The sequence below is a fragment of the Pantherophis guttatus genome, chromosome 18, assembly GCF_059756535.1.
Source record: "Pantherophis guttatus breed Tessera chromosome 18, ASM5975653v1, whole genome shotgun sequence".
Lineage (NCBI taxonomy): Eukaryota > Metazoa > Chordata > Lepidosauria > Squamata > Colubridae > Pantherophis > Pantherophis guttatus.
The window spans coordinates 4,490,477-4,502,500 of record NC_142080.1 but is presented as its reverse complement, the minus strand read 5'-3'; the positions used below and the strand labels follow the sequence as shown (position 1 = coordinate 4,502,500).

At 44.6% G+C, this 12,024-nt stretch overlaps 2 protein-coding genes across 2 annotated transcripts in view; one reads left to right on the top strand and one right to left on the bottom strand.

Moving 5' to 3' along the window:
• HNRNPUL2 (heterogeneous nuclear ribonucleoprotein U like 2) overlaps positions 1-852 on the bottom strand; it is a 17,400-nt gene extending 16,548 nt beyond the window's left edge. Inside the window, exon 1 of the mRNA XM_060685090.2 lies at positions 150-852. Within this exon, the coding sequence (XP_060541073.2) occupies positions 150-723 (574 nt within the window). The 5' untranslated portion in view covers positions 724-852. The remainder of the gene's footprint in view (positions 1-149) is intronic.
• Positions 853-4,996: 4,144 nt separating this feature from the next.
• On the top strand, positions 4,997-11,663 carry TTC9C (tetratricopeptide repeat domain 9C). Its single transcript, XM_060685068.2, has 4 exons — positions 4,997-5,160; positions 7,148-7,403; positions 9,081-9,263; positions 11,323-11,663. Exons 1-4 carry the CDS (start codon positions 5,146-5,148, stop codon positions 11,415-11,417), a joined length of 549 nt encoding a protein of 182 aa, XP_060541051.2. The 5' UTR covers positions 4,997-5,145; the 3' UTR covers positions 11,418-11,663.
• The last annotated feature ends 361 nt before the right edge of the window (positions 11,664-12,024 follow it).

Genomic DNA, 12,024 nt, shown 5'->3' with positions numbered 1-12,024 from the left:
ATTCCTTCCCCCCTCCCCCTCCCCCCCAATAAGGAAAGCGAGGGGGAAGCGTGTGTGTTGTTGTTGAGGGGGGAGGGGAAGGGGAGGATGGAGGAGAGGAATATAAAAAAAGACTTGAGAGGGGAAGAAAAGCCAACGCCATCCCTTACCTTCTGGGTCTCCGCCCTGCTCGGCTTCACCGCCGGCCGCTGAACCCCCGGCCGAGGCCGCCACCGAGGCCTCCTCGCCGGTTTCGGCGGCTCTTTGGGCGCCGTTGACCCCTCCGGGCTGAGCGGGGCCTTCCGCGGGCTCGGTTTGGGCCTGCTCGCCGCCGCCACCGGACGCCGCCGCCGCCGTCGTTGTCGACGCCGCCGCCTCAGGCTGCTGTTGCGGGGGCTGCTCCTCCTCGTCGGCCAGCAGCGCCTCCTCGTCCTCTTCCTCTTCGTCCTCCTCCTCATCTTCCTCCTCCTCCTCTTCTTCCTCCTCTTCCTCCTCCTCCTCCTCCTCCTCGTCGTCGTCGTCGTCGTCCCCCTCAACGCCCAAGCGGGCCCTGGTGAGGCTTTGCCCGCCGCCGCCGGCCGCTCCGGGTTCGGCGCCGGCTTCTTCAGGCCCGGCGGCCAACATCTCGGCGTCGAGGGCCTCTTGGAGCCGCTGGACCAGGTCGAGTTTGAGGCCTCGAGAATCCAGGCCTCGCCGCCCGAGCTCGGCCCGCAGCTCCGTCACCTTCAGCCGCTTCACGTCCATGGCGCGCGCGCTCCGCGGATGAGGGAGGGGGGGAGGGGAGGGGGGGCGCCCTCCGACGCCAGCGCGCCTGCGCCGGCCAGCACCGCCGCGCGCCAGGCGAAAGGGACGCGCCGCCCGGCGGCTACACCCTTTGCGCAGCGGAGAGAGAGAGAGAGGGAAATAAGGGACTGCGCCTGCGCGAGCGTGCGGCGCTCTCTCTCTCTTTTTTTTTTTCTTTTCTCTCTCACTCTGGCGCGCGCGCGAAGGCCGATGCGCAAGCGCGGACGGGCGGAGTGAGGGAAAAAAAAAAAAAAAGCCGAGTGAACGAATTGAGAGGAAAGGAAGGCCGGAGGAGGAAGGAAGGAAGAAAAAAAAAAGGGGGGGGAGGGGGAGGTTTTCCCGCGCAGGCGCGCGCGCCTCTGTGGCCTAATGGCGCGCCTGCGCGGGAAACCCCGCTTTTTTTCTTTTTCTTTTTTTTTAAATCCCGCCCCCCATTTTCTCTCACGTTTCGATTTTAAACGGAGGAGGCCCGCTTTTTTTTATTATTTTTTTTTTAAACTTCCCTCTCTCCTTCCTGTCACTACTATATAATATTATTATACTTAATAATATTCTTAATAAAAAGGAATATCGTCTCCTTGAAAGGCAACCGCCGCGGGAATGTCTTTCGTTGTGTTTGTGTGGTTTTTTTTTGAAAGGAGAGGGCTTGGCTCGCTTTTTTTTTTTTAATAAGATCTTGCGCATGCGTGCTTGGGCGCGGGGGCGCGCGCGCGCGTGGGGGGGCTCTGCGTCGTGTCGATTTGAGCGGGTGTCAGGCGACTGGAGGAAAAGAACGAGGCCGAGCTTTCTGATTGGGTGCGGCTCCGCCAATCCGGGAAACGAAAAGGTGTTGGGTCTCCTGGCTTGATTTTTTTTTTTTTTAAAAATGTCCAACCAGACTCTGCGTTGATTGGATGAAACGGTTTCTCTCTTTTTTTTTTTTATTTAAATTGGAGGTGCCGCCATCTTCCAACATCCCCCCCTCAAAAAATAATATCTCAGCAAAAGACAAATATTAAAATGAGTTATTTTTATTTTTTTTTCTTGGACAGGTGCAGCTTTCAAACCATGCCATGGGGGAAACAAACAAAGCTGCTTCATTGTTACATGCTTGGCCATCCATCTTTTGCAAAAATAAAGCCCTCAGCTTGGATAATCCTTTATTTAAACCCTTAAATAAAAAGAATTGCACCTCGTTTCATGCACATCATTCATTTTTTTTATACATTAAAAATTAATATACACCATGCACATCTTTGCATATGTATTCTCCAAGTCGGCTAAAACAATAAAACGCAATTTAAGGAAACTTAAAAGTCACTAAAATCTTTTATCCTCTTTTAGCTCAGGAAACTTCACTATAATTAAATCTTGGAAGCTTGACTTCCTAAGGATGGAGAGACAAAAAAATTAGATTTGATTTCCAATTTCACTGGCTATTTTTGAAGCTTTCCCCCCCCAAAAAAAATATCTCTACAGTTCAATTTTATGCAGGCTAATATAGCTATAAGAACTATTCTTGTTATGGTTATTTGTTTATTTATTTACTAAATTTATATTGCTGCCTATTCGCCCATGGCGACTCGACTCATGAACCCATTTCTTTGACAAATGTATATAACCGCCTGTCCTGTATACATTCTGATGTCACTATATTTGTATCAGACACCTATAGATCTGTTTTTATGTAATTGTTTTTCTATCCTGCTTTTACTATATTGACAGCCACTGAATAGAAGCATAGAAACCTAGAAAACTGATAGCAGAAAAAAATCTAGCCATAAATTCTGTGCTTTTTAATTTTTTTGTCATATGGTGGACATGTTTATCCCAAGCGTAATATAATAATGTAAATTTAATAAATAGATGATACCATTTTAACAGCTACTTTGATTGCTATAGTCTTGTTTTTTAGCATCTATATTTTTGTCAGACACTAAGAAAAACTAGGATATATCTTTTGGACAATTTTTCAGGGTCTTGATTTATTTAGGGTCTTCCTAAAATGTTATATTTTGGAATATTCAATCATAAATAACTATGAACGGAGTTCTTTCATTGTTAACCACATCAACATTCATCCCAAGGATAATTTTCTCCTTTTAAATTTTCTTCTAGAATCTCTTCCTTGTATAATTCAGTATCGCAACATTGGAATCATAGTACAGCAAAGAGCATAGGACTTTGTCCACTCTTATGTTTTATGGACAAACCCCAAAATCTATTTTCCAAATTCAGACATGGCTCCAGTACCCCAACTTGTTGTTCTATAAAATGTGATCTCTCAGAAAAGTACATAAAATTATGCTGCTCTCCCAGGGACTGGAAAATCAGGATTATCTGCATTGCATGATCCAGATCTGATTTTAATTCTAGATGCATCTATACTCCCTTTCCACAAATGTTACTGAGTACCATGGACTTGAAAAAGGAACAAAAAAATCCCTACTCCATCTATGCCCCATGATCGGTATCCCAAAGTTGTCCAGTAGATTTAAAAATTGGGGGGCGAGAAATAAATACAGAAGAGAAGAGAAGAGAAATATAGAATAGAATACAAAATAGAGTACAATATAGTGTAGAATGTAGAAGATAGAATACTATATATATAGAATGGAATGGAATGGAATAGAATATATAGCCGTGATGATGGTGAACCTATGGCACGTGTGCCACAGGTGGCACGCGGAGCCATATCTGTGGGCACGTGAGCGTTGCCCTAGCTCAGCTCCAGCGCGCATGTGCGTGCCGGCCAGCTGATTTTCGGGCCTTCCAGGCCCACTGGAAGTCAGGAAATGGGCCGTTTCCGGCCTCTGGAGGGCCTCCAGAGGGCCTCCGGGGGGGAGGCCATTTTTGCCCTCCCCAGGCTCCAAGAAAGCCTCTGAAGCCTGGGGGGGGCAAAAAACGGGCCTTCCAGTCCCACCGGAAGTCGAGAAATGGGCAATTTCCAGCCTCCGGGGGGGGAGGCCATTTTCACCCTCCCCAGGCTCCTAGAAAGCCTCTGGAGCCTGGGGAGAGCGAAAAACACGCCTTCTGATCCCACTGGAAGTTGAGAAACGGGCCATTCCTGGCCTCTGGAGAGCCTCCAAGGGGGTGTGGAAGGCCGTTTTTGCCCTCCACAGGCTTTCTAGGAGCCTGGAGAGCACGAAAACGGCCTTCCCCACCCCCCACCCCCGGAGGCCAGAAACATCTCTAGGCCCATCCGCTTTTGGCACGCAACGACAAAAAGGTTAGCCATCACTGCTATATAGAATATAGAATACAATATAGCATAGAATGTAGAAAATAGAATAGTGAATAGAATAGAAGGTGGGATGGGATGGGATGGGATGGGATGGGATGGAATAGAATATAGAATAGTATGTAGAATAGAATAATATATACTGTAGAATAGCAGATAGAATAGAATAGAATAGAATAGAATAGAATAGAATAGAAAATAGAAAATAGAAAAGATATACAATAGAATAGAATAGAATTAGAATGGAATGGAATAGAATAGGAATATAGAATATAGAATAGTATGTAGAATAGAATAATATATACTGTAGAATAGCAGATATAGAATAGAATTAGAAGAATGGAATAGAATAGGAATATAGAATAGAATAGAATAGAATAGAATAGAATAGAATAGAATAGAATAGAATATGAAAGAATGGAATGGAATGGAATGGAATAGAATAGAATAGAATAGAATAGAATAGAATAGAATAGAATAGAATAGAATAGAATATGAAAGAATGGAATGGAATAGGATAGAATGGAATAGTATAGAATAGAATAGAATAGAATAGAATAGAATAGAATAGAATAGAATAGAAAATAGAAAATAGAAAATAGAAAATAGAAAATAGAAAATAGAAAATTAGATATAGAATAGAATAGCTTTATTTGGCCAAGTTTGATTAGATAGACAAGGAATTTGTCACCACTGCAGCTTTCAATCTACAGGCAAATAAGAGAAAACAACAACAAAAACAACAACAACTACAAGTATGCAACCCATAGAAGGGGGGAAACAAGAGGTCATAAAAGGATAAGTCATCCTACTATCCTATCATGGGTTAATCAACGTCATAGTTCACAAACCAAGGCTTCCCCACAGCCCGCAAACCAAGCCTGCAGAAAGCAATGAGAAGTTTTTGGCCCCCTAATAAAGAAACACCCCCGCCCCCCCAAAAAACCCCCTCTAAATTCCAACCCATCAGCTGGAATTCAGCGGGTCACGTGGCAACCTGCGCCGCGTCCATTTTGGTAGTTTTTTTTGGTTTTGTTTTGTTTTCCGCCGGCCACTCGGCTTCCGGTCCCGAAGGGGGCGTGGCAGCTGCCTGGAGAGCAGCTGCAAGCTCGCTTTTTTTGCATGGCCGGTTGGCGGGAGCCGGTGCTCCTCCCGGGCCCCGCATGGCGTCGGCGAAGGTACCCCGTTGCAAGCGACCCAAGGGAAGGGGGGCAAAGAGGGGGGGGTTCCTTCCTCCCTTTGCTTGCATTCCTGCCAGGGAAGAGCCCTGATTAAAAAATGGGGGGGGGAGTGGTATAGAAATAAAATTATTATTAATTATTATTATTATTATTATTATTATTCCTTGCAAGTTTGCAATTTGCACCCCCCCCCAAAAAAAATGCATCCTGAAATTGCATTGGGAGGTTTGCATTTGCATTCCTGCCAGGGAAGAGCCCTGATTAAAAAATGGGGGGGGAGTGGTATAGAAATAAAATTATTATTATTATTATTGTTATTATTATTATTATTATTCCTTGCAAGTTTGCAATTTGCACCCCCCCCCAAAAAAAATGCATCCTGAAATTGCATTGGGAGGTTTGCATTTGCATTCCTGCCAGGGAAGAGTCCTGATTAAAAAATGGGGGGGGGAGTGGTATAGAAATAAAATTATTATTATTATTATTATTATTATTATTATTATTATTATTATTATTATTATTATTATTATTATTATTATTATTCCTTGCAAGTTTGCAATTTGCACCCCCCCAAAAAAAAATGCATCCTGAAATTGCATTGGGAGGTTTGCATTTGCATTCCTGCCAGGGAAGAGCCCTGATTAAAAAATGGGGGGGGAGTGGTATAGAAATAAAATTATTATTGTTATTGTTGTTGTTGTTATTATTATTATTATTATTATTATTATTATTATTATTATTATTATTATTATTCCTTGCAAGTTTGCAATTTGCACCCCCCCCCCAAAAAAAAATGCATCCTGAAATTGCATTGGGAGGTTTGCATTTGCACGCTCTTGGTCCAAAGGGAAGATCGATCCATGTCATCCAAAATATTGTGTTGTTATTATTATTGTTATTGTTATGGCGGGTCGCACAGTCAGCCAGATGTTGGGCTGGAGTTTGCATGCTTTGGCCACCTGTGGAGCCCTTCCCAAAGACTTGGGAGAGACAGATGTTGTTTTAATATGTATGAAAGGTCTGGTGACAGGAGGGCAGCTGTTGCAAGCCCAGCTGCCTTTTGCAATTGACGGGATGGGGATTTTGTCAATGCCCACAGTATTAAACGGGTGTTCACGATGATTATTATTACGGTTGGTTGTACAGTCAGCCAGATGTTTAGGACCTAGGAGAGGCAGATGCGGATGTGTTAAATGTCTCTCTGCAGGATGTCAGCTGTTCCAAGCCAAGCTGCCTTATGCAATTGACGGGATGGGGATTTTGTCAATGCCCACAGTATTAAACGGGTGTTCATGATAATTATTACGGTTGATTGTACAGTCAGCCAGATGTTTAGGACCTGGGAGAGGCAGATGTGGATGTGTTAAATGTCTCTCGGCTGTTCCAAGCCAACTGCCTTTTGGAATTGATAGGATGGGGATTTTGTCAATGCCCACAGTATTAAATGGGTGTTCACGATGATTATTATTACAGTTGGTTGTACAGTCAGCCAGATGTTTAGGACCTAGGAGAGGCAGATGTGGATGTGTTAAATGTCTCTCTGTGGGATGCCAGCTGTTCCAAGCCAAGCTGCCTTTTGCAATTGACGGGATGGGGATTTTGTCAATGCCCACAGTATTAAACGGGTGTTCACGATGATTATTATTACAGTTGGTTGTACAGTCAGCCAGATGTTTAAGACCTGGGAGAGGCAGATGTGGATGTGTTAAATGTCTCTCTGCAGGATGTCAGCTGTTCCAAGCCAAGCTGCCTTTTGCAATTGACTTGACTGATGAAAAGGGTCACCAAAAGGGGATTGCACGATCCCTGGGACCGTCGTAAATAGGAGCCAATCCTCTGAATGTCGATCCCGTGAGCGCGGGGGATGCTGCGTGTGGGGAAACGGTCCTAAATCACTTTTTTGCAGTGACGTCCCTTTGAACGGTCACTAAATGGACCGTTGTAAGTTGAGGACTGTCGTTTTCTTCTCTCCTGCGACGGCCAGGTTCCTTCCCAAGCAATCCCGGAGCAACGGCTGCAACAGGCTCGCATTTTCAAGGAGGAAGGGAACCGCTGCTACAAAGAAGGCCGTTTTAGGGATGCCGTAAGCCGTTACCACTGGGCCTTACTGCAGATTAAGGGCCTGGATCCCAACATGCCTTCCCCACTTCAGGAATTCATGGGTGAAAAGCCGGCCGTAACAGCAGACCAGGAGAAACAACTGTACACAATCCAGTGTGACTGCTACAATAATCTTGCCGGTAAGTTTGCTTGCTGATATTATTTTCCCCCTCTCTCTTTTTTTTTTTAATTTAAAAAAAAAATAAACAAACAAAACATAAATCCATCATCAATTACGAATACAAACAGCGTGTCGGTTGGTTATTCCCTCATTCCGTACAAAATATTCTCAAATTTAAGTTAATTTATATTGTGACATTCGTTTCATCATCCTAGATCGATCCAATAACAACACATCTTTGTGTCATATTTTATATAATTCTACAGTTCTTGTATTATAAAGGTCTCAACCATATTTCCTTTCCATATTATTTTATCTAGCCATTGATAAAATAGACTCCCATACCTTATAATGTTGTTTATCTTCTTGTTCTCTTCATTTCAGGTGTCAGTTTACTCATTTCAGCACATTCCATTATTTTTTTAATAACTTCCTCTTGCGTTGGTATTTTCTCATTTTTCCAGCTTTTAGCAAACACAATTCTAGCCGCTGTTAATACATTCACAGTCAGATATCTCAATTCTCTATTATATATTTCAGGTACCATCCCCGATAAAAAAATATCTGGTTTAAAATCTATGTGTTTTTTTGTCATTTTTTTCCAACCATGTGTGGATTTTAGTCCAGTATCTTTTAGCTTCTGCACACGTCCACCACATTTTTTCCCCCCTCTCTTGTCGCTAAACGTTACCGGCCAGCGATAGAGATAGTCCTCGACTTACGACCACAACAGACCTCTCCCCTCTCCCAAAAAAATTTCTGTGGCTAAAGTGAGACGTTGGCAAAGTAAGTTTCGCCCCGTTTGAACGACCTTCCTTGCCACCGTCACGAAGTTGAATCCTTGTAGGTGTTTAAGTTAGTCCCGCAGTCGTTAAATGAATCAGGGTTTCTCCGTCATCGGAAGGAGGAATCGTGGGACGCTGCGACCATCATAATTACGAGTGAGTTGCCAAGCGCCCGGATTTTGATCACGGGATGCTGCAAAAGTTATGTGAAAAACGCCTTTTTTTTTTCAGTGCTGTCATAACTTTGGTCACTAAGTGAACTGTCGTAAGTGGAGGACTACCTGTAACAGAAATCAAACAGATGGGTTGATTTCCCACAATGCCCCAGTGCTGAACCAAGGGCATCCCTAGTAAATTACTTCATCACTCTTGAGTTTTCGTGAGATATCTTTTTGTAGGTAGGCCTCGATATGCGACCGGAATCGAGCCTGCCCGTCAGAGGTGCAGGTTGTGATGGTCGTAAGGCAGAAACAGGTCCAATTTTAACACTTTTTTGTGGCCGTTCGTTGTTAAGCGAACCGTCGTTCTCTGTGAGGCCTTGTTGTCCAAAACCTGGAAATTAACAGTGGACTTTGGCACAAAAATATCATAAATCACGGGGCCTTCGAAGGCTGACGACAGCCATAAACACAGGCCTGTTCACAGCACCTGAGATGAGGTCACGTGACTGCTGGGATGGCCAGCCATGGAACCAAGTTGTCGAAGCGTCCGACGGTTGCTTAGCAACCGTCGCAAGTCAAGGACATCCAGTATTTAATTGGAAAATGGACACGGTCTGGATCTCCCAGCTTCCAAGCGGATTTTCACAGGATGTTACTCGTTTGCAATTTTTGTGGGTTCTTTTTTTTTTGTGGTGGTGGTTGTTGTGTCCTGGAAACCACACGTTGTCTTTACCCGTCTTGTCTCTCCAGCTTGCCTCCTTCAGATGCCGCCTGTGAATTACGAGCGGGTGAAAGACTACAGTCTCAAAGTCCTAGAGAGGCAAGCGGACAACGTCAAGGCGCTGTACCGAGCCGGTGTGGCGTTCTACCACCTGGGGAATTACGACAAAGCACAACACTACTTGTTGTCGGCAACCAGCCGGCAGCCCAAAGGTGAGTAATACAGGCAGTCCTCGACTTAACGGCTGCAATTGAGCCTGAAATTTAGGTTGCTAAGTGAGACATTTGTTCGGTGGGTTTGGCCCCCACGTCCTGGTAAGTGAGTCACTGCAGCTATTAAGTTAGGAACACGGGTCGTTGAGTGAATCGGGCTTCCGCTTTGACTCGGCTTGTCAGAAGGTTTCAGGAAGGGGATCACGTCACCCCGGGACACTGCAACCGTCATAAATACGAGTCAGTTGCCAAGCGTCTGAATTTTGATCACCACGGGTCATCTGTGTGAAAAAGGGATGGAATAAATCGCTTTTTTCCAACGTCGTCGTAACTTGGAACGGTCACGACCTCCGGGACCACTCAATTCATAATTATAAATCCCGCGGACCGCTAATACGATCTGCCTAATGACTGGCTGGGTGGGCGGGGCAAGGCAGTCATGTGACTGGGTGGGCGTGGCCAACTCGATGTCACTCATGTTGAGGGGCGCCTTGCCAACCTCTACTCGCTACTCCTCACCTGCCCCCCCCCAGGCTCCTTAGGGCCTCAACAGGAAGCAGGAGTTGGAGCTAAGCAGCCCCCCGCGAGAAAGAGTTGGCAAAACAGCTCAGTTCAAATTGGACCTGGCCGAGAAGGAGGCTCAGCAGAAGCACCTCACTGAGGACTAGGAGCATAGGCTTTCCAAGCAGAGGGAAGACCTGCGGGAGTGCAAGGCCAGGTACCGGCGCCTGGAGGCTCAGCGGGCTGAGATGGTCAGCCAGTTCCAGGCCACGATGCAGTCCCACTGGAACGAGGCTCTCCGGCTCTTTGCCACCAGCGGCTCTTCCCTCCAGCCTTCGCCCAAAGCCCCCCACCAGGAGGCCGAAGCAGACCCCGAGTCTGAATTTCTGCCCCCCCTCCGACCCGCACAAAAAGACCCCGAAGGGGGAGACTCTCTGCAGCAACACAAACGTTCATTGCACGTATCCGTCCCAGGGGCCGTACTTTGAGGACCCCTGATTTAGTGCGATATAAAAAAATGCAAATAATTTTTCTGCGGACCACCAAAATTTTCTCGCGGACCACCAATTGCCTTAAACCATGGTTTTAGTGAATAAATGGCTAGGTTTCCATCCCATATGGACTAGTAACACCATTGTGGTCCGTCACAAAAAAGTATGGAGATGAGATCGTATATATGAAATGTTTTTAAATATTTATCTTCCGTTTAAGTAAAGAATAATTGCTACATGAGGAGATCTGGAGAATTGTAAGCACGAAATGATTTCAACCGATTGAGATGCTGTCTATAATTGTTTGTAAGGATGATATTTTTATGTTGTTGTTGTGGTTTTTTTTTTACTTTATTTTTTATTTTTAATCTAAAATAAAACTTTTTCAAAAATAAAAAAAAAATTGGATCCGTCACGCCACCAACCTGTTTTACGACTGTCACAAGTTACAACTGTAATGGGGAAGCTCCGTGACGGTCGTAACTTGAGGATGGTCTATATCTGCCAAGATGCTAAACCCAAAGCTGATAAAAATAGAATATTTATAGCTCAGGGGTGAACTACAGGTCTTTCGTGTTCTCTGAGCTTGGTGGTTTTCTTGCAGACGTTTCATGACCCAGCTAAATAATCTCATCAGTGCTGGAAGAGAGCAGTGTTTGCTCTCTGCAATCAGGCTACTTGTATATAAACAGAGCAATCCCACTCCTTTCTAGCACTGGTGATGTTCCCTAGTTGGGTCATGAAACGTCTGGCTTGAGTTAATTTTAAATTGATTTTAAATTGGGTTGTTTTAATTTACAGCCAAAATATTTAATTATTTTAAACTGCTTTTAAATTTTGTATGTATTGTTTTTTACTTTGGCTGTTCACCGCCCTGAGTCCTATTTTGGAGAAGGGCGGTATAGAAATTTAAATAAATAAATAAATAAATAAATAAAAAACCACGAAGCTCAGAGAGCATCCAAGCCGATACCTGTTTGGTTTAGCACTGCCTTTATACAATCAAATCCTGAAAATTTTTAAAAATTTTTAAAATATTTCTTTCCCTTCTCTCTTCTCCCTCCCAGATGCAAACGTCAAGCGTTATCTGCAGCTGACCGAATCACAGCTCAGTATTTATCTCCAGAAAGAAAAACAGTTATACATGGGAATGTTTGGGTAGGGAAAAAAAAACCTGAGCTGGAAGTTACACGCCGTGTATTTCTGGTTTTATTCCTGTGGACGACACGCAATGGATCGATCGATTCTGGAGTTAGGTAGTGCCTTGAAAAAAAAAAAAAACGCTAATAGCCAGCCCAGCTAGGGAAAGCATCGTCAGCCAAATGTCCTCTTTATTCGTTTTTTCCGACACGTTTCCTTCCTCCTTTCCCTCCCTCGTTTTTGTTCATAAAATCTTGCGAGAAGTTCACCCGGGCTGGATGTGATTTCTTTGAATTCCTTGCTAATCGCCTGCTTTGCGTTCCCGTCTCCAGATGGAAAGAACGGAGACGGCGTTTTAAATCACCGCCTGGGATCGCTCGTCGCTTAAAATGTAATTTATGGAAATGATTTATTATTTTCGCACGAAAACGGGCCAAGCCGACGAATCAGGCTTTGCGTCAAATCTGATATTTGCTCCTCTTAATGGCTGGGGCCAGTTTGGATCTTATCTAACGTTGCGATCAAAGTAATAAAATATTCAGATGCCGGCTTAAAAGTCTTCTGAAAACCTCGTGGTTTGCTTAAAAGGTTGATCTGGGACAGGGAGTCAGCAACCCGGGGGCTCTGGA